At 39.2% G+C, this 22,646-nt stretch overlaps 1 protein-coding gene across 2 annotated transcripts; it reads right to left on the bottom strand.

Moving 5' to 3' along the window:
- Window positions 1–265: 265 nt before the first annotated feature.
- RB195_014985 (uncharacterized protein) lies at window positions 266–9,418 on the bottom strand (the record flags this gene model as incomplete). 2 transcript variants are annotated; one of them, XM_064205483.1, is made up of 10 exons in its annotated part: window positions 266–412; window positions 827–904; window positions 967–1,030; window positions 1,084–1,275; window positions 4,444–4,596; window positions 7,455–7,531; window positions 7,590–7,627; window positions 7,714–7,781; window positions 7,833–7,923; window positions 8,056–8,122. In XM_064205483.1, the coding sequence occupies 10 exons, from the start codon at window positions 8,120–8,122 to the stop codon at window positions 266–268; spliced, it is 975 nt and encodes a 324-aa protein (XP_064061364.1). The 2 variants fall into 2 exon arrangements, with proteins under 2 accessions (XP_064061364.1, XP_064061363.1); XM_064205482.1 differs by lacking the exons at window positions 4,444–4,596; window positions 8,056–8,122 and adding an exon at window positions 9,355–9,418.
- Window positions 9,419–22,646: the final 13,228 nt, after the last annotated feature.

The raw sequence follows: 22,646 nt of genomic DNA on the forward strand, positions 1-22,646 counted from the left end.
ATGTCAACAACTTTGTTGACGTTCTTTATCAAATATTAGTCTTGAGAGTGGAGATCATTCATTTACGTAGATCCAATAAAGACCATGGCGCAGTATGTGGCATTCGCGAACTGATACTATATTTATTTATTTATCATGGGGATCGCAGAGTTTAATATGAACGAAAATAAAATATTCAAAGATTGAGCGAAAGAAAACACCGGTATCTACTAAAGATTATGTTCCACATAAAGGATTTGAGAAAAGCTGGATGAACGCAGCACGTTTATACATGGGGCAATCCTAGTTTTGCCAGATGCGATTGGCATTCCTCGTTGAACGTTGTGCCAAGGGCTTCCCAAGCTGCCTTTTGGTCTGCGGACAGAATTGCACCTTTGCTTTCCAGAAACGCCATCCAAACATCCCAGAAGGCCTGCAAAATCGTATCAAACTGTATTGAATCTGCACATTTACGCATAAGCATTTCTTAATGTGCCGGAAAATGCACATGTTGCCTAGATAATTGAAAAATAAGTGGGAAATCTCTTTCTCAGACATTATCAAGTTTTTTGTCCCAGACTTGAGTCTAATTCTGCTAAAAAAAACATCTTTCAATTAATCATATTCAAGTTTCAGGCAACACTGCGGACGCCTGTACACGGCCTCTTTCTGAGGGAAGAAGTGACAGACCAAACCTAAAAGGAGGAGATACACGAAGAGAACTTGTGGAATGCTATACACGAACGTCAGCTAACGAAGGAGATGGGGCGACTGAGCTCCCTACTAACTAATGAGTTCTAATTATCTATCTAATTTGAGATACAATAGCTCGAAGAAATAAAAGTACCTTCCAGAGATTAGGGTCGACGCTTCTCGCTGCGTGTCTGTTCATATGGTCACGGCAGATTGCGCGAAATACCTCCTCCTGTAATTCGGAAGAGTTAGTAACACATCTGAAGGCTGAAGTAGGTCTTAAATAACACTTACATTATCGTAGGTGTTAGCCAGAAGATGCACAGACAGAAGCAAAGCATTTCCTTGTTTTTCGAATCTGTAGTGGGAAGAGACTTAGTCAAATTCTTTAAAACTTCCAAAATTCAGTACCTTTCGCTCTTTTGAACGTCATCAGCAGTGAAGTTCTCGGCATCTTTGAAGTACCTGCGAAGATCCGGGTGATTTGTAAAGAGAAATTTGTAAAAGTCCTTGCCATTCTGAATTTTATCCTCTGTTTTCCCAAGCGGAATTATCCCCAATGATGCAATAGTGAGCTTTTTTACTTCAGTTGGCGAGACCATTCTGAAAGAAACAAGATTTTTGCAAAGCGTTAAGTGATTTTCTTATAAGAAAAAGGCGGATTTTGTACGAAACCCATACCGTTGTACAGGACCTGGAGAGATGGGGGGGGGCACTTAGTTTTGCTTTGCAGCTAATATGCTTATTGCACCCTCATGTTCGTGGCCTCATGTTTCTGGCAAATTACGGTAACACCTTGCCGACTCCTATGCGTTACAATAACAAAGCTGCTAAATTATTGACAGGAAAAAGAACTAAAGGGTTTCTTGCGATCACGATTTGACACGGTGATATGAGACAAGGTTGTTAATTCATAATTCATTTGCTTAAATTGCGACTTTCTAGCTAAGGTTCCCAAAAAAATCAGTAACTGTTTCCTTTAATTATGTTCGACCACAGCACAGCTCGAAGCTGAGAATTTACCAAATGTTGAATATACTGGCCATGGAGGGGTGGAAATTAAAGAAGAACAGCTGTTAAGTGGCGGGCCATCAACACAATTCGCTATTTATATGTATTCTTTCGCGTGATATTTTGTCCTTGCCAGCAAAGCAAGTACTCAGCTGATGTCAAAAAGGGGCGTAACATCAGTTACATCCGTGACTTGTGTAATTGAAGTGCGAACTGTACTTCAATGTATTTCTTATCAAAAATAGAAGCAGAAATGCATGGAAAAGGCCACAGTCATCCTAGAAGAAATTTATTGCAGCATATCACGAAATTCTGGTGGGTATAGTGCAGTCGGTGAGAGGTTCTGCATTGTCTACACGATCGGTCAGTGGTTCAAAACCAGCCTGGTGCTACCCATGCCTTTCATCTCTACGGAGTCGAAAAATCGGTACCAGATTTGTCAGGGAAGGTAAAAATACTAACGTGGCACTTTGGGTAACCCCACTAGTCACTGTAGAGGCTTACTGCACGTTCGTAAACCTCAGGCGATTCTGAATTGAATGTGAACGTGAGGGCCCATCCCAAGCGGATTGATTAATGCCAGACACTTTATCCTTTTCATCACGAAATTGAGTGTGCTGAGATCTCTCGAGGCGATAGGGTCAGGGGTGTAGTTCGCGAGCATGGGAGTGGTTCACGCTCCACGCTCAATCCCTCTTAGTATCCAGGAAAACGGCGTGAGTATGTCGCACGGAAGCCCTCCTTACGATCTACCTAATAATTAGCCACGTCTGGATGCGCACGATCACGGGAATGACCTTTGAAAAGTGGCCTTAGCTCAATGTTTTAGTCCGTTGTAAACCAAATACAAGTGTCTCACAAAAAACAGAGAAGGGTCTCCTACTGCCAAAAAGGCCAACAAAATAAGAAAACTCGTGAAACCGCCTCTATGACATTTTCACCGTTTCTACCCAGTTCCATGCTGATCCAGATTTAATTATGTAAAGGTCACAACTTTGCATTACACCAGTAAAAGATTGTACCATACAGGATTTCTGGTCGATATTATGTGAAAACCAAGGATCCATTCCCAGAAACGGAGCGCTTCCTGAATCGATTCTGTGCTAAGTGAAGGAATCCGTTTTCGACTAAAAAAGCGAGGCTAATGAAATCAACGATGTCTTTTAGTCCATTAATCTCAAACTCAAAACATTTCTTGTATGTTGTACGCTATCTCAGGCAAACCCTCTCCTCTTGCATGAACTAGATTTTGACTTGTCTTGGACGAGACTCAATGAGACACTTCCATGCAACTACCATCTTTTAATTTTTCATTGCTCGTTTAAATCCTTGACGAACATACGATGAAATACTGACATTTTTACCACAAAATATTTATTCGTACAGCCTTCAAGACAAAAAATCGTATTCTGTGGGAGAATGGCGTCGATTTGATCGAATTTTGGTTTGATTACCTTAGCCTTAATCCTTAAAAAAATTCCTCAAGTTACATTGTGGTGAAGTTTTTACAAATGTACCAATTAACGTTGGCAATCTCTTTGTGGGACTGCGTTTACAAGTCTGATTGCTGCTTGCATGTGGTGGCCATGCTGTAACCAAACGAAATCAGGCTTCAAGTGTACGCATTAAGAACGTACGAGCCACATAACCTGCACAATTACATGGCCCAAGATTCCCATACATTGCAAAAGGTGTTGTCGAAGCCCATAACCTAAAAGGTCAACTGCCTGAAGGGAGCATGGAATCTTTGGCAACGTCTATTCCTTTCCTCACTCTGAACTGCCGATCGTATCGTATCTGCAGGATCTCAGAGGACGTAAACTCTGGATCGTAAGTGCCCATGCAGTTACGGAATTTTATGTTCAAGGACGACATTTGTTTACTGAGATTACCTTGTCCATCTTCTTCCCTAATTTCTATGCATAGAAACTATTCTGTTCGCATATACACATTTTATTCAGGCTGCTTAAAACTGCATACTTGCTACCTAGTCATGGGTGGTCACTTAATCAACACAAAATATTATTGGCATTTAGATCCATTCTATAGTTACTCCAATTTCAAAGGTCTTGGAAAACCTGAAAAAAAATAGTAAGGTTGAGGAATTGAGGAAATTGGAAAGAACGAAGAATAGGAAATTTTAAGGCGCCTAAACGAGAAACATCGACATCGACGTTGTCAACGTAAATACTAATACATTGATGCGACGAATGCTTAGAATCCTGAAAAAAGAGGAATTATAGAATCAGTGATTGTGTAGAAAGGGTGAAGAAGTATTGGAACAAAAAAAACCGTTCCATCATAGATCATGTGGAACAATTTCAACAGTATATTCCTTTATTTACAAAAAAAAATTGAGTTAGCAGCATGTCGAGGTGAACGGCATTGTTTCCTATTCTTATTCTCCTAGTCGATTCGAGAGTCCCTTTATTTTCTGTGAGAGTCGACAACTCGGATATTTTTTTACACCTCAGCCACGGTTGGCCCATTAGAAATTACTGCTGTAGCGTTAGAAGAAAACATTATGACTTAATGGTCGAAATAAACGAAGCTCTGCACTTAAAAGATGTTCACGGATTTTATTGGATCTTATTCTACCAGATACTTTATCTACAAGCACTCATTACGCAAATGTAAATTTTATTATTATAATACAATATACTATATTATTGTATATGTTGTAATATTCCTATTTATCTCATTGAGATTTACACCTGATAGCGTGATATCAATACAAAATTCACAATTCAAACTAAATACCCCAATCTTTGCAGGAATGAATAATTTGGTCCCAGGTTAGTGGAGGTATTGGTAGCACAAAATGGAGCAGACTTTGTCGCGTCGTAAAGGGTGTCGTTACAGTATCCACATGTGTGCCGACAAACTCTCACTGCAAACTCCGCATTCGCACAGCTGAAATCCTCAAAATTATGTAGATTTTCGAAAAAATATTCCAATCAATCTTCTGTTTCAGCAGCTTTCATTCTCTGTGTCACATCTCATCAAACTAAGATCAATTTGCAGTCTGCAACTTCAGTTTATAGTAACGTCAAAACAACCCAGTAGCGTAAGCGGCTGCACTCCTTATGGCGCGGTTGAGCCGGCGGTTGCGAGCGACTCAGGCTGCGAAGGTGAACTTTTGACCCGAATACAGTAATAACTGATCTCAATGACTCTGTGCAATATTTTGATTTCTTTACTAATGAAGATTACAATTCGTTTCTTGATGTAATTCCATGACTGCTTTTCTCCGTCCATTGTTCAACATCCCGCTGAAGTTTGCAGTGGCCCTCTCAAGAACAAATAAGATTCGACTCGCACATAGTGGATTTTTCGGGAATTTTTCTAAGCATCCAAGTATTAGTAAGCTCAACCGGTCGGGTCATTCGATTAATAGCGTAGTATTAACATGTGCTAATGTTCGTAATAATGGACAATGATCTAAGCAAAAAAGAAGTAATGTACAGAGAGACCTTGAGAAAAAACGTTACATGAAACAAGGTTTACATTGTAGCAACCTCATGAAACTCAATTTGAAGTGAAAAATCAAGGGATCCGGGAACGGCAATTTGTTGTGGAGGGCTGCACTAAGTAAAAATAGCGGCTTTCATAAGTATTAAATTGAACTACCACGTACGAAGAGCAACGAAGTAATGTCAAAATAAAGTTGAGCAAGAAGTCCTACTGTACGTAGCTCTCATGCCGGGAAAGGCTTCACCCAGTGGCCGCACTCTCCTTGAAATGAATCCGTTGACAAATTGTGGGCAGATGCTTCCAGAGACTTTTCGGAGTTTTGATCACGAATACAATATTTTGGAAAGTCTCATCATTGTGTACCGCTGTAGAATTTGTAGCGCTGGTGCTGCATTCTCCAAAATCCGCTAGAAATCGTGTAAAAGAATTGCTTGAGTTGATCATTTACATTTTTAAAGGCAGCATACTAAGAGTCTGATGTGGTCAGGGAATCCGTGGGAAAAGCTACAGATGCGGCTGTAGAGTAAGAGATCCTGAGTGATTTATCTCTCCCTAATCGTCGTAAAAAAACAGAGTCTAAGTCGCCGTTTTTTTTTTACTATGATTTCAGTTGCAACGCGCCATCACGTGCACGCGTCGCATTCACGTGGGAGAGGTCGAAAATTAGTGAGGTCTCCTTACCCGCCTATTCAAGTAAAATCAGTGGATAGGCTACTGATGGGACCGAAGTGTGTTCAAGAGCGCGCGTTCGAGCGTACCTTGAAGAAATTAAAGCGGTTCCCAAGCCGCTTTTTACGACAATTTGGGAGAGATAAGCAAAACCACTCTGAATCACGGAATTTGCAACCCCACCTCTAGTTTTTCTTTTTTCTTCTTCTCTTTTTTAGCTCACCACGCCATGTGCTATGCTGCCTTTACGCGGGTTGTCTGCACTGGCCATGTGGGTTTCAGTTCATCTCTTTCAGATTTGTGATGTTTGGAAGGGTAGCCGTTTTGAACGGACCTCTTAGTTAATTACTCTGTTTCCTAAGCTGCTCATACAAGATACGATATCATCGATCAGTTCGGTTGCAAGGATGCTTCGCAGAACTTCACACAACTTCAAATAAGCATATCTCGGAAGCTACACCAAAATCTAGGAGCTCCGCGACCTATTAACCAATATCGGGGCCGAAAAAGAATTTAAAAAACGAAGAAGATTTTTCTTGTATACTCAGAGACTGATGAGTTTTGATGGCTTACTACGTCAAATAACCGAATCTGTAACCGCTCAAATGTTTAAACCGATCCGAATATAATATAGTATATTTATGCTTTTCATACCTCATTTATTGTACACAAGGAGATATGCGGTTTTTTGTGCGCTTCTGCAAGGTTTTCGCTTAGCTGTACATATTCATCTTCTACAAACAGCTGATGCTTGGAGCAAACTACGGCAAAGATCTCTCCACAAGTTTCCCGAGAAGCTAAATGTTACCACTTTTTGAGGGAATCCATGCGATTCATTCATTTGAGAATTTTAAAAATGATTCCATACTCGTGCTTCCTTTATCAGAGTCCCTGCCGCGGAGAAAGTACATTATCCGATTGGTAACAATATCTGTATATGTTTTCAATGCTTTTGTAAATTCTCGCTCTTGCTTACTATTGTTTTGCTGTGTCGATACCAGCCATTTATTCCAGATGATGTTAAAGTAATGGATAGCGTCAAGAAGACGGGATAAATAATTTTATTTGAATGTTGCAATTCCTCACTAGAAAAAACCATCACAAGTATTTATCTTTTAAAGAATGTTTATCTTTCCAATTAGTAGGGACACTCCTCTGTTGTCAAACCATACCAAAAAAGAAGGGATGCTGATGGTGTACTGCACATAGCTCACCTCATTGGCGCGCGTTTTAATTTAATTAATTTAGTTTTAATTTTTTAATTTTTTAAAATTTAATTTAAGTTTAGTTTAATTTAATTTAAGTTTCCACGAATAAAAGTATAATATATATAAAGTATAAAAGGGTAGTAGTATAAAAATATAAAGTATGTAATGAGTGCCAAATCGGCCTCACATTCATCATCTTCATTGAGTTGGCGTGAAGGAGTCATGCTCAAAGTGATGAATGGGTGCTAAACTCAATTTCGGCTCTCTGCTTGGATAATTGCTACAGTTAATCGATAGAAGCAGTATCACCGGTAAACGAAAGAACTCACGGCTGGTAACCCACCGATGACTACACGATGACTTAAATGTGAATGAAAATTTTACCGAATTTACTTTACGGTAAGCAAATTCGACGATCACCTAAATTTCCCCAACCCTCTGGCTTTGAATCTTCTGCAAAAATTGAGCGAATGTTTGTCTCGGCAAACTATTGGAGCCTAAATACAAGAAATTAGTGTAATTGTTATTTTAAATCGATCGTTAAGATACGCTTACCTTCTGCAGCAATTTTGTATTTTCTGGATGAATCTTATCTGAAAAGGACCATAAAATAAGTTCTTGCTGTCGTCCCCCCTTTGGATTTTTCGCAAAGTGACTTTATAATTTGCAATGCACTTACGCAGCTCAATGTATTTTCTGCATTCCGCACAACAATCCAGGGTGTGAAAGTCGTGGTCGTTTAAGCATCTGAAGTAAATTTTGAAGAAAGCAATATTGAGGTCTCGACTTCTGTCCAACCTTTTCTCGAACAAAGCCGGTTGAGCTTTTCTTAGCCCTTGGCAGGATTGTTCACCAAATCGATCACGACAACACGGCAGTGATGGTGTGTCTGAATAAATTAGGATAACCACCACTTTTGTTCACAGCTAATACCGTTACCGGTAACAATTAAAAGTGTAACAAGACCGACGTTTTGCAATTTCCACCTAAAATATGTACATTCGAGAGCGTGGCTGCATACAAGAGTTTGATTTGAACTCTTTTGTTGGATTGCTGACTTTGAAAGAATGTAGCTGCTCTCGTTCCATCGCGTAACAAGTTGCGTCGTTGGGGACGAGGAATCGCAATGGGCAACTCTTATAATTTTCTATTGAAACTCTAGGACGACGAGGAACTATTTCGATCCACATTCACTCATTACGTGCACAAAATAGTTGACCACACTTGGATTTGGCTCAGATATTTCACGGATTTGTCGTTATCAAGATCCAATTCCTTTGACAGCTCTCCTTTCTCCTTTTTCGTGACCTTTAAGTCCACAGACTCTTTGGTATTTCTTGAATGACAACAAAATTTTCAGTGAAAGAGGGAACCTCAGACTAAAAAAACAAGATGTAACTTCGACATGAAATTTGAAGTAAATCTTTTTTTCGCTATAAAACTTTGCACTTCCCATGTTTGCTTGCAAAGAGACAAAAAGAACTGTGGTGTAACATTGAAACTGTTGTGGGACAAAAGTTGTTTCTCTGCGACACTACTTCATGGTCGAATTAACACAATTCAGATAGGAAAATCTTTGGCTGTTGAGTTCTATGAGGGTAAACCTATATTTTTGTTACGTACTGTTTTCTCGGAAGTGACTGATGAGAAAAGGTTGCTAAGGTAATTGGGTGGAGCCACTTTGTCGCGCTAGGATCAACTGGGGGCCGTGGCCGGAGCATAGAAGTTCATAGGAGGAATTTGGCGAGTGGCTCGCTAGATTGCTGTGAAAGGAGCGAAGTGTGGACATCCCCGTAAAGTCACGAATCAAACGAATGTGAAGAGCCTCCATAAAGGCTACCGCTAACTCTACGGCCAACAGCTTTCGAATAGGAATCGAAATAATGTGATGGAGGCTTGGTTGTGTAGCACTTTTTAAGCAGAACCAAGATTGTTATTGATCTTTTTATTCTGACTTTATTGGCTAACGTTTCGGCGTCGTCGCCTTCTTCAGAGCCTGGAAAAATCAAAGACACGTGTAAATCCATCTCCAAGCATGCATCCAACGGCCTTCTTCACGTGCAAGTAAAGAAGGCTGTTGGATGCATGCTTGGAGAGGGATTGCTAAGGAATCAATTTTCCGTTTTTTTTTTCTCCCTTGGAAGTAATACGTGATATGAGTTAGCTATTCACTTCTGCTAAGCTTGTTTCGAAGGTTTGGTAAAGTTGAAGCAGGAGGACTTCCAGCTCTGTCTTCCTTTTTTCTTAGTATGTTTAGCCTACATGTCGTGGATCCACTAAGAGCTATGCTTATGTTTCAGAGCGGCGGCGGACCGTGTACCTCCTCTAGTAGTGATCTGCCAGTATCGCTTGGTGACAAAATTTTCGGGAAAGCCATTTGTCATTTGAGGACTTGAGACTTATGGACGATATTACTGCTGCATGGTCCTTTTGAGCGCCGTAGAAGTGCAGCGCATCTACGAGAGCAAAGGTCAATCCTAGCTCACCGGAGCGGCCCCACCCAAAAACCTTAGCACCGGGAAAAGAAACAGAAACAAGGGAAGACAATCCCAAAAAAAGAACATGACAGGATCAAGCGTATAGGGAGCCTGGAGAAAAACAACGATCGTGCGACACGTGAGAAACCGCGCATGTTATATTATTATTCACTATTAAACTCCAAAAAAAAAGGAAATGAGAAAAGAAATCGAAAAGGAAAAATACGATTACACAATACAACACAACCAAATCTTAAGCATTTTTTCTATATGAGATTAGGTTGAAGTTTATGGAAAAGCACGCAGTACTTGAAAAGGAGGGCTTGGAATGTTTCTAATCTCCATTGTTCGAGACATTCACAAATTCATAACTGTGAAAGCAACTCCCTTACTAATCGTGACTGGTCGGATTTTTTCGAAATACGGATCGATTGGTTTTGAAGTTCGAGCGATGAGGACTAGTTTGTAGCAACAGCTGAGGTTCGAAAAGAGTGAAATATCAATTTGGAGAATCGCACTCAAATGTACAGAAACCAAGTTTCAGTCCAAATCTAAGAAAATCTAGGAGGAGAGAGTTCGCTTGGAAGTAGAAGATTATTTCTAGAAAAAGAAAAAAACTCATGTGATTATGTAAGGACTGCGACTCACGGCTGTGGTAAGTGGTGGTTTGTTACGTTACAGGATTCAGCAAATGAGCTTGCCGATGTGTTGTCCTTCGAGTTTACCTATCGTTTGGATGTATTTTCCGGGGTGATGAGGCGCTTGAGAGGATATATCACTGATGGCTTTGATTTTTTCAGGCTCCAACGAAGGCGAAAAAAGTTTAGTTGTTACTTAACAAGGTAAGATCAATACCAATCTTGGCTACAGCTTACGCAAATGAATAAAAAGCTATGTTTGTAAGGACTTGCGAGTCTTATCGGTTACTAAAACAGTGAGCAAAATGTTCAAATGTTCGGTTGAAACGTGAAGAGGCGCGCCTCGACATGCAAATGCATCTCCTCAGCTTTAGAGCAGCTGTCTGGAAGCCGCCTTTCAACGTTGTCATCGCTCTTAAGCCATAAATTGGCTACGTTTCCCTGCTAATTTATGCGTTTGTCACAGAGATGATCGTAAATTCTGGTGGATGGTCAATGGGGAGCGAAATCGCGGCAGCAAAATCGTGTGTATCGCCAAACCCGTTCGTGCTTTGCCGCAATGTCGCATTCCGGCGAAGTCTCTCGCGCCACAACCTCTTCCTTCCACTTATCTGTGCATCTTCACATCTCATGTCTACGTATTATCATTAATTAGGGCATCGGCATCCGCCTCAGCCACCGCAATCTCTGTATCTTCGAGGACCACCTTTGTGATACGACACATCTCATAGCGCATATTTTTACACATTTTTTTCGTAAGGAAGCTTCTCTAGCACAGGATAACCAGTTTTCCCTCCACAAATTTTTGCTTTTGTTATTTTTCTTTTATCGCTCAATAGTGCTACTCTTCGTCAATGTTAAACGTTCACTGGCTGCTGAAGCCGTGTAAACTTCAGTAAATTTTCGTGGTTTTCTATTGTTCACAGTCATGTAACAAGCATTTGATCATAGTATGTTTCAGTCTTATTTGAATTGTGTTGGCCACAGGCCAAGTGAGAGTTTCTGCGACAAAATATCCCTATTCCACTGCAGATTCCACCCGAATGTAGCGAGGAGGCCAACAATTGTTAAAAGTCCAGCTGACTCATTTAGCAATACATTTACGCCCCTACATTGTTGAAATTTTCCAGTAAAAAAGACGTCAATGTTGCGTTTTGATTAAAAATCCAGTTTTACCGCAATTCCAAATTCCGCTACGTTCTTAGTTTTTGTTAGAGCAACAGCTTGAGCAGCAAGACGTTTTTTGAAAGAATGTTGCTGATTATGTGAAATAATTAAACGATTCTTCAGACTTTTCTTTGATTCTTTTTCTCTAACAAATGCAGCAAATCTTACAATCTTAAGTCAGTGTAGCCTTCAATAATTTCTAGTAAGGGTATTTTTCCACAGATTTTTTCGCGGAAACAGTTTATTTGGCTCTTTCTTCTCACAGTAATGTGTGTGGATGATTTGCCTTGTTGTTCTCTGCCTTAGGATGCAGGTTAAAAAGGTTACTTTAGTTACTTGCTCGATACTCCCACTCCCTTAATTAGCATAGAAGAGATCACAGATGTTTGGTGTGATACTGCATGGGCGAGAGCCACTATTCACCTCCGCCGTGCCTAAACTCTAAAAAATTATTTTCTGGTAGATTGCTACGATTCCTTCCTTTCTTCGCCGTATATTCCCATTTAGTCGGTACCAGCTTAATTAGTCAGCAATGTTGAGATGCATAGCCAAACGATAGCAGCAATTGTAACGACTGCGTTTCCACTGGTTACTGGTTCGTTTGGTTCCGCAGAATGATTCATGAAGAAGTATCCGTATGTGTGTCTACCCTCGATATGACAGTCTTCGTTAGGCAGCTGAGCTAGTGCCGACGGCTAGAGACGCTCCAATCATACCAATTCCCAGTCCAAAGTTCCCCTGTGTGGAATTTAATCAGACGCCAACACTTATTTTGTTACTGCTGCAAAAACGAGGAGCGCAGCCAGATGTTTTCCAGGAAAATATTAAATTGCAAAGTTTCTGTTTATGCATCATCACCATCTTCTCAGCTTTGTTCTTCGTTTTATACACGCATTCTTCGTACTTTGTTCTTCTTCGCTACAAACTAAAAATGTCTGTAAGAAGAATGTAGTAATAAGGAAAACATTGCTAAATATGTACTTCTACCTTCTGATGTTCTCGAGGATGAATTCCTATTGGGCAAAACATCCGAAATAAAGTTATAAAAACTATCCTATCACAGAAAGCATGTTAGGTTTCGTAGAAGAAAGCCAAGCTTGAGGGATTATGTTCTTTTCTTTTCTTTTCTTTAGGATGAAATGAAATTCTCTTCTGATAAGAAACTTAAAAAAAGAAAAACTTTCCCTGTTTCCCATACAGAGTGTAATGAGGACGCTAGATTTTGGAATTTCATTTGAAAACTGTTTTTTTTTTCTTGATTTTACAGCAAATAACTTAACATACATGAATTTCCGGTCAGGTTTTTTTTTCAAGCGAAGAAGGGTGGGTAACGGTGAAGGTGACCTCAACATCAGCGCTGTATTTGGTGACTTGTCTATGACCCATTGAAGACAGGGCGCTTCTTCCGTATCTGACGTCAATCATATTTCAGCAGCTATATTTGAAATAATAATACATAATCTAGCAGCATAAGGATAAAGGATGAAGTTTCTTGCGTTAATCAATCCGCTTGGGAAGCGCCACCACGTTCACTTCAATTCAGAATCGTTTGAGATTTACGAACGTGTAGCTGGCCTATACAATGACTTGCGGTGGCTAGCCGATGGGTCAAGTCAGTGTTTTTATCCTCACAGACAAATCTGGTACCAATTTATCAACCCCGGATGTGTTAAAGGCCTGGTGAACCCTGGGCGGATTCGAACCTCCGCTCGATCGTGCAGGAAGCGGAACCTCTAACCGCTACACTACACCCACAATGTAGATCCGTTAAGTAAAAAAACATTTGAAAAAATCAGCAACTCGTGAAGAATAAAGACTGAGAAGCTCGCCGTTGAGCCGCGCTGTCGTCAAAACGACGTCAAAACGTTTTCAGGAGAAAAGTTTGATTAAAGCCTTGCGAGATTCTTTGAGCACGTGTAGGAAACTATGAAATATCTGTCAAAATCATTCGTTGTGAATGTTTTCAGTTGATTGGTCCCTTTCAATTTCTACGATTTAACAGCGTTACTTTTTTTCGTCCTGCAGAATCTGTCTTTTCAACTTTTCTGAGGTTCGTTTGGCTAATATTTTCTCACTTTCACTTTTTCTTTCCAGTTCACATTCCGAGCGAATTAAAGAATGCGGCAAAGTGATGGTTAAACAGTAGCGCACATCCATCATTAATGCACACCGAGGCGAGTAAGGCCGTTGAAGAGAGAGTTCACGATACTACAGCAAACATTTTTCACAACGGTCGCCTACTTCTGTCTTCGTCGTCAATGCAAAACTGAACTGGTGTGAATTTGGAGTAAATTGTTCTATGCTAAAATAGAATTACAGAGTTTGAAAGTTAACAAAATATTCTGACCAATTTTGTGTTTCTAAATCAATTGTCTATGAATCTCGTTGATCACAAGATATTTACACTATCTCTGAAGGACGTTTAACTGCTAATCTGTGTAATGCATTTGATCAACTGAAAAGGCAATTCAATCCACTTGTTTTCGAATTTTTTAAATTATCATGAAGGCTATTCTTTAATATTGTAGTAGGAAAACTAGTATGCCAGAGCAGTGTCTAATAATACGTTTTTTTAGCAAATAAGTAAAAAGAATAGTAAATGATGTATTAATAGTTTTTGAAGAGAGCTAATCGGACGCAGTATTGTACTAAAAGACAGCCGAACCTCACCAAAAAGTTAGGCCATTTTTTTCTAATTAGATTATTTACATCATATTTCACGAGATGATGTGATCCTTTTTATGAAAATCTGATTTTGATCTTCCGTCTACTTTCTGCTTACGCCTTTTGAGTCGAACTGAAAGATCATACACCACTCTTACGATGTTGGCAAATATGAACTGCTATATATATGTCAGCACAAAAACGACTATTCTCATAAAATTTAAGGCTACCATTAGTGAAAGGGTACTTCTTTTTAGTTAGTTTTGAAGAGTTGTGCGACGACAACGCGCGTAAAGAGTATTCATTTATTCATTTAACTGTTTACCTGAATATACTCATAGGTGTGCCATAAAACTGCCGTAAAACAGAAGCAGGAAGGAATAGAACTCATTAGAACTTCGGGAATGTTTCATACAGGAATCTATGCCCTATTTAGCACATTGTGAGTTACGTCGACAAGTCATTCTCCTGCTACACATAGAAGGTGAGAAATCCACACGTAAAGTTTCTTTTCGCAAACCTAGAACGCTACGCTGTGGAAAGTAACGTATATGTTTCCCCGATTCAAAATTTCTCACGAATTTTTCGACGCCATTTTTCACCTATGGAGTTACGACACCTCCCAATTTAGTCATCGATGATCGCTTGAATCATCAACCTCGTCTAGATGATCATTCGGTGGATATCCGAATTGTGACGTAATTTGACATTCACGAACACAAGCACCACTCGATTTTGCGTGAGCTCATTCCTCAACGTGAATTATCTGGATGACGCTGTGCTACGGGTGCAGCACACATAAACCGACGCATGTCTACTGACTATTTTGTTTTTTTTTCGCTGCTATCTTCTTTTGTTTCTTTTCGTCAGAAAGAAATCACGTCCGCCAGCGTTGCAACGTCGATGACTTGTCATTTTCGTTATGAAAGCATAGGCGAGAATTGCAGATTTTTCCGCTGTTTACTGCAATCCAGCCTTTCAGCGATATTCTCTTTCTACTGAAAGTTCTCGAAACTCTACTCCTTCACGCCAAACTGAACCAATGTGCTGCCATTGGGTAAGAATTGCAAGCTGTAATTTCTCGTGAAATTGCTTTTTTTCAGGAACTTCATCCATTTTTTTTCTGACGATCCATTTGTAAACAAAAAAAACTAAAAATGGCTAAATTTTCGATTACTTCAATGTATATGGTCCCAGGGATACAATTTTTTATTTAGTCTTACAAACTTGAAACAAAGAGTTCTGCGTAAATTCCATTACTATCAGTTTGTTAGTTCGTTCGCCTTAATCGCTTAGCATTTCATTCTTTTTTTGGAACAGTGATGTTCCACTCTCCCTATATTATAAAAAAAAAGATGTCACTAATTAGAAAGACACAGTCCTATCCACTTTGTGGAGTTGGAACAAAACAAAGAAAAGAAAAATTGCTTCTTGCCACGTTTCACTTAATTCTTTCGATGCTTTCTGCAACATTTTGCAAAATAAACAACATTTTTATGTTCAAAAGTTATGCGCCGACGAAAGAGGCGGCTTTAAATCTGTTTAACCACGTATTTCATTATCTATTCACTTTAGTGAAGGCAATTAACAAAAACTAATGGAATGCCCCACAATCTTGGTGCATCAGTAAGAAAAGGTATATTTAGCTACTTCTAACAGATCAAAGAAATACATTAAACTCATCAATGTGTTAATGACCATTAAAGTGCTCAACAGTGAGCTGTTTTGAGTTGTAATTTGCATTTAGAAGCAGATTTCGTCACAGCGCCAGATTAAAAAGCAACTTTTTAAGATAAGATCAATAATGTCCTCAGGTGAATGCTAGTGTTAAATTGTGCATTCCAGAATAGTGGTGGTAAGCTTGCGAGAAAAAAAATCACACCATTTTCTTCAAAATCAGTGCTTCAGTTCAATTTTTAAATGTGATGGTTAATGTACAAAGCGTTCCATTTCTTTGCAAAAATCTAAACATTGACATCAGCATTCCTTGCTTAACCTGACCTCAATCCACTCTTTTTCTCGAAAAAAAAGGTCATTAAACCCAATCTCTAATGAGGATTTAAAGCTGTTTTATTTTATTTTTGAGATGAAGTGATACTTATTTTCTGTGTGTTTACGACTTCTTGTGAAAAGTTCACTCTGCAGCGTTTTTCTGAATTCTCATTCTGTTTTTGAACCGAACTCGAGGATATTATGCCACTGTTGTCCTACTTGTGTAACTCGTACATATAAACCTGTATATGTTAGGGAAGAAAACGCAAAAATTTACGCCAACAGGGATTTCATTCCAGTTTCGGTTGGAAGATTGTCATTACGGCTAAAACGTGGTTCCAGAGAATAATGACTATGTACTTTTCATCTTCAACAAAACTATCCGTTTTGGAGAATTCCTCAGTGCACATTTTTCGACTTCAATGTCATCTTGAGTGATCTTGAGAAGAACTCAAAAACTCACAGTAAGCGGTGCTAGTCAAGAACAGTTCTAGCGAAATGAAAAATTAAAATTATCATTCAAAATCGTCAGTTATTCACGTCACAGCCGTCGTTGACAACCAGGAAGTAAATCAATTCACAAAAAGAGACTACTTCCTATTTGTTGGAATTTCAGACTTCCTCTGAACTGTTATTACCTACAATTTGAAAATGTCAAACTAGTACTATCACAATGCGAAGCTGCTTAGAGCGACTGCAGCAATCCTTTACACCTCCACCTTAAATTGCAAGTTTCTGCCCTAGCAATCCTTCATAGTCCTTGTCAAAGTGAATAGTTGCCATTAGAAAGAACGCACACCCCAAATATCGTATAAGCTATGAAATTTGACATTGACAGTCCAGTAGATCCTCCTGTCCGTATCCTATCATTAGAGAAGTAGAGTTCTTACGTGCCGTCCTTTCGCAGCACCCTACAATCAAAGCTGATCCAGCTCTGCGACATTTTAGCCTCCCTAGTTCTCTTGTAAGCGACACTCATCAGAATTTTCGATGTGAAGTTCCCTCCATAGATACGTAATTTCCGAGAATAAGAACGGTAACGAAAACACCGAGTGTCCGCTATTCATCCAGCAGTCCGTAGCTACAGGAGCGCCAGAGGCGGCACTTCAAACAACGAAGCAACTCTTTAAAGGCGGGGCATTACGAAATTGATAGTAATTGTGGTAATAAAATTGATATTGGTAGGGGAACCTCAAATAAGCCTATAGGCGATTCAAACCTGTACATAGTATTAGCGATGAAGGAGAGGGTGTTTTCATAAATCGTACGGGTTTAAAGAGTAGCGTTACTAGCTTTGCAGGGCGTTTAATCACAGGTTATGTACGTTACAGAGTTTCGCTCCGTTAATTCTATGGCTGTGAGTAGTTATCCCTTTTTGTAAGCTGGGGTTTTCGATGCTGGTGGAATCTTTGATTTTTAGGAGGGAATGTTTCGCGCTTCCACTGCCAATCATGAGAATAAAATTCCAGACGTTGCATCGCTGTGGGGGAGGCGGAGAAGTTCCCTAAGCGTTGCCGTTAGGCACTGAATTCACTGTAACAATTCGTATTTCAAAATTCCAACATATGAGAAACAAAAATTCCACGCAAATCATCAAAAAGCCACATATTACTTTGATGAGGATAGTGCTAGAGTTGTTTCCAGAGAACGTGACTATAGAACATGAATCAATTCTGGGTCGTTTGAAAAGTATGGTCAATTATAAGGGTACTGTGGAGGACTCCGACTTTCCAGCTGTCTATCACTGTTGCCTTTAACAAAGCGTCGGAAGGAAAAGCGAATTTGGAAGAGAACTTTTTTTTCTTTATGGACCGTCTCAAAATGACGACAAACTGAATAATTTATGGTTAAAAATTTCCTGTAAAACATTGATTCTGCACTCATACCGACATATTACAAACAAAAAAATATGTCTGGATTTGTGGTTGCAGCTACAGTTTTTCAACTGCTTATCGCAAAAAAATCTATCGTCGCATCTTGCTTTGCTCTTTTTCGAACTATTAGACTATCACATGTGTTTGTCTTCACTTTTTCTGACCCAAAAAAAGATAATGTGTCTCATTGCAAAAACAAAATCGGTTGTAAAAACGTGAAGGTGGTAAGAATTATTATTTGATCAGTTGATAGCAGTCACAAGGATAACAAAAAGGTGCGATATCATTCATACTGCTCTCATTTTACCACTTTTTTACACTTCTAAGTCTAAACCGTAGTCATAACATGTAGTTTTCCCTTACTGAGCATCACTTTTTCAGAATAAATGTAACCTATCCAACATACAGCAGCAAAAAAAGGATTTCAAAAAATTTAAGAGTTGTTTGGTGATGATTCGTCAAAATAATAATCGGTTCAATCACCTCTTGCAATAATGTGCTAAAAAAATCATAAAATTTTTAAATTTAAGGTCCACAGAAAAAGTACAAAATTCCTGAATTTAGGAAATAAAATAAAATTCTAAACTTTGGTATGTATGGAATTAAAATTGGTTGAACAAAGTTTTCTCATGGCATCTCTCGTATTTTTCGTTTTCCAATAGGCGTATTTGATTAAGTGATTATGTGTTGCGTACGTGTTTACAGATTTCATTCAAGCTCTTCCACTCCGTCGCCGTTAAACAATCGTTTTTTTACGCTAATCTCTCGTTGACAAGCGTTGCTATCGTAAGCGCACCCGCTTCGCTGCAAAATGTGTGTGTATCGTATGTGTGTGACCCCGTTTTCTACCACATCATCACGATCACCATACGCACACGTTTCCGCCTTCCCATCAAAGCTTCCTGTGTCGTTTCCTTGTTTGTATAACCACTTCAGATTGTGTACAAAGGCACACAACTTTGCTAGTAGTACGCAGCAAACTGTAAAAGTTCATTTTCATCCGTTCTGTGCTCTTTTAATTTCCCTGAAGAACTGTTGGTATCGTTGAGATCGTTCTTTTGAAGAACATTTTGTTTCCTGTCATATGAACCTTTGTAATAGGCTTATAAAAACGCTCAGCCTTCAAAGCTTGTGTGTCATGATGACGGGTTGCTATTATTTCTACCAGAGCAGACAGTCACTACGAGTGACAAAATGTCGAATTAGTTAATATATCTATTTATTTGTTTGAAAACACTCACAAGTGAGCTGTAAAGCAGAAACAAGTGGCAACAAAGCCCACTAGAATTTCGCCTAAGTTTTATACAGCAAGGTTGTATATCACCCTTTATATCACATTGTGTGGTGGGTTGACAGGTCATCTCTTTATGTTTAGAATATTTCATATATTGCTTCAACAACCCCAAACTGAAGTATAGAGGCCACGGTGGTGATCGATGTGGAAAAAAATGGTAAATTGAACGCGAATCTACGAGAGTCACTGAAAACTTATGTCCTACTGAAGGTTTTTTTGTTGAAGCTTTGAGAAAACGGAAAAGTTGTGCCTTTTCCTGACTTTTTCAACTCTGTAGAACGTACTGCAGTTAATAAGAGTAAATGTGTCTGTGGCATTTCAAAACAAATAACTATACCTAGATCACCTACAATTTCCGATTCTAGTGAAGAATATGGTAAACTTCAATCAATACTGCCAACATAGAAATCGTATCTCTAAGAACGAGTTAATTAGAGCTGATTTTCATCGCTCGAGGGACAGCAAACACGGCTTGTTTTATTCAGTACTGATATTACTGGTAACTATATGTGATGTCGCTAAATCTCAAAAGATAACCACATTCTCTTAAACGCGTCGGTAAGAAGTTCCGCTGTGTCTGCAGGGTCTCATCCATCAGAGGTTCGATTCCGCCCCACTGCAAACCAAGCCTTCCATGCCGAGGTCGACAACTTGGTGCCAAGCTTGCCTGGGAAGGTAAAAACACTGACTTGACGTATCTGCAACCCATAGCAAGTCACTGTATAATCCACTTACGCGTTCATAAACCTCAAACGATTCTGAATTGAGCGTGGACGTGCTGATGCATCCCAAGCGGATTGATTAACGCCAGACACACACACATTATGTTAACCTGTGCAGTACTTATCTGTGGGATCACCGTACCCCCCACGGCCTCCTAGTCTGGCTTCAGTACCAGATCCACGCGACGTTTACATTGCAGCCAATTTCTAATCAAGGATTACCAACTCCAAATCTGTGTTGGCCTTTGTTTCAAGCCAATTTTCAATGTCCACTAACGTTTCGTTCGGTTTCAGTCCCCGGATCTGAGTTGCCTGTGTACATCCCACTTCTGCTAACGAATTCGAGTTCTCCACACTGATTATTTCAACCGCTGCATTATCGTTCCTTAACTACTTTAGAAAACATTCAGAACACTCCGTTCCTTCACATTACATTCCTGTACAAAACATCCCGTTTTGTTTAAACTATCATCAGTTAGAAATTTATTTCCGGTTTGAAGGAAATTTCTCTTTTTTTTTAAAAGCTGTACACAAAACAAAAAAACCGCTTCCGCATCAAATCAACGCAACTACGATTACTCCAACGGATTTACACATAACTTTCGAGAAAGGAGAGATTCAAAAAGGAAATCTATCAGAGATCCTGATGAATCCCAAATAATAGTTTTAGCTTTGCAGATTTGATCAAAAAATCTGTATTCGGACTTATGTAATTATTGTTAAAATCCATTATAAAGTAACTGGAGATTCGAATAATTATTTATTTTATCGATATGATCAAAACCAGTAAGTAATGCTCTATGCACAGGAACAACATGTGCAAAAAGTAAGTTATAAGAAAATGTAAGAGAACTTTTGTCAAAGACCGTAGTACGTTGTGCCCAAATTAACAGCACGGTTGCAAAAAATGGTAAATGGGGTTCTACGATTTTCTTAGACTTTATTGCATAATTTCAGTTGAACTTCCATATTTCATATTCGTATTTTACAAGAAAAGGAATGGAGAAATGATATGGAATTACTAATGAGATATGTGTTCTGTCAATTCAAAGAATCTGTTTATTTGTTCTCGATTTCTAGATTTAATTCACTATAACGCAGCATCTTCTCTATTGATTTTTGTAAGCAAGTGACTTTGCTTAGAGAGTAACAACTTTTTTCTCCCTTTATATAGTTTTGGGGATAATGCGATCATTCACTTATTTTTGGGGTTCGTCTCGTGCTGCTTGTGGATCGTTAATCGCCGGTCTAGTTTCCTGGCGCCAAATTTTTTCTGTTGATATTTATTACGATTCGGTAAAGGACAGCAAGACTGGAAGAGACGTATTCATATTGAGTGGTTGCTGGCTTAAAGCATAGTCTATCTTTCCAAAAATGTGCAGAATTTCGATGAACACAATAAATGTGAAAAGTGCTGAATAATCCAACTGTTCTATCACCGTGCATGTACGGAAACTGCTTTGGTCGACAATTTCTGTTTTGTCATACTTTTTCGAGCTACTAGTCACCTTCACCTTCATGCGTTTAAAAGACATCGTACTCGAAAAGTCAGATTTTCAAACTAGAGACAAATGAAGAATTGACCCAGTACAGCATTCGCGTAATGAGTAAAGATGACAATGTAATGAACAAAATGTGTGGGGAACGATTTGTGATTTATCCTCCTTTCGGTGCTGACACCGACAACCGTCCTATATTTTGAAAATTTTCCTCATGATGTTATTTATTTGAAATAAGTTAATTTGATTCAATTTTATCACAGCATAATTTTTTCTAAGCACTTTTGGAACTATATAAGTTAACAGAAATCTTCAAAAGCTCGTGGATGCAGTTTTTCACCTCTCATAATTTAAAATATTAAGCACCTAATAAAGCTCTAGTGCTCTACTAGAAATCTAATCTCTATTTGAAAAAAGCAGAATCTGCCAATTTTCTTCCATGATGATGTAGCAGATTTCTTCTACGATTTCTTTCCTTACTCATTCCACTGGGACAAAATTGTTCGAGTTCCAGTTTCTAGGATTGCCGTTCCACTTCGTCCGTTGTTGAGGCCGCTCATTCTCATTCATACAAGACATCTGGACGGATGGGCAATTCCACGTGCAAATACAATACAATGTTTGTTTAGTGCACATCTCATTTCTCAGAAATGAAAATGTATGAGGCTTGATCGTATTTAGGAAACCGATTAAAACCGGGTCGACCGTCGTCTCATTCTTTCACTTTAACGCGCAATTTGCTAGTGCGTTTACGTTTTTCGCAATGACCTTTTTTGAGATCGTCTCCCAAGTTGTTCATCTATCACCCGTATTCCTAGACATTAGTTCTCTCTGCAATCTGCAAAAAACTCAAAATTTTCCATAGTCCTCTGCATTATTCAGGAGGACTGCACAGTGAGAAAACGGAGGTATTACTAAGAAGAGCTGATTTCTCCTTTTTACTCGAAAGAAAACCGTAGAAAGCGCTGCAACGAGATCTGGTGTAAAATTCCTTCAATATAAATGAAACACTCTCAGCATGCACACTTTTCGTGCCTTACAAGAAACAGGACGTGCTGCGAAAACGCCGAGCGTTTGCAAGCTATAGAAGGCTGAACGCCTCTCGATGTATGAAGTGAATGTTTTAGTTCTCCTGGACGCCTTCTGTAGCAAATCTTCGGCTTAGGAGGAATGGAAGCCTTCATTGTTCTCAGACGGTTACGAACCAATGACAGTTCAGATGCTCTTACCACTGTGAGACCCTCAAAAATTCGTTTCTGCCTAAGAAACGATCTTGATCCAGAAT

Source organism: Necator americanus, chromosome V (genome assembly GCF_031761385.1).
Source record: "Necator americanus strain Aroian chromosome V, whole genome shotgun sequence".
Lineage (NCBI taxonomy): Eukaryota > Metazoa > Nematoda > Chromadorea > Rhabditida > Ancylostomatidae > Necator > Necator americanus.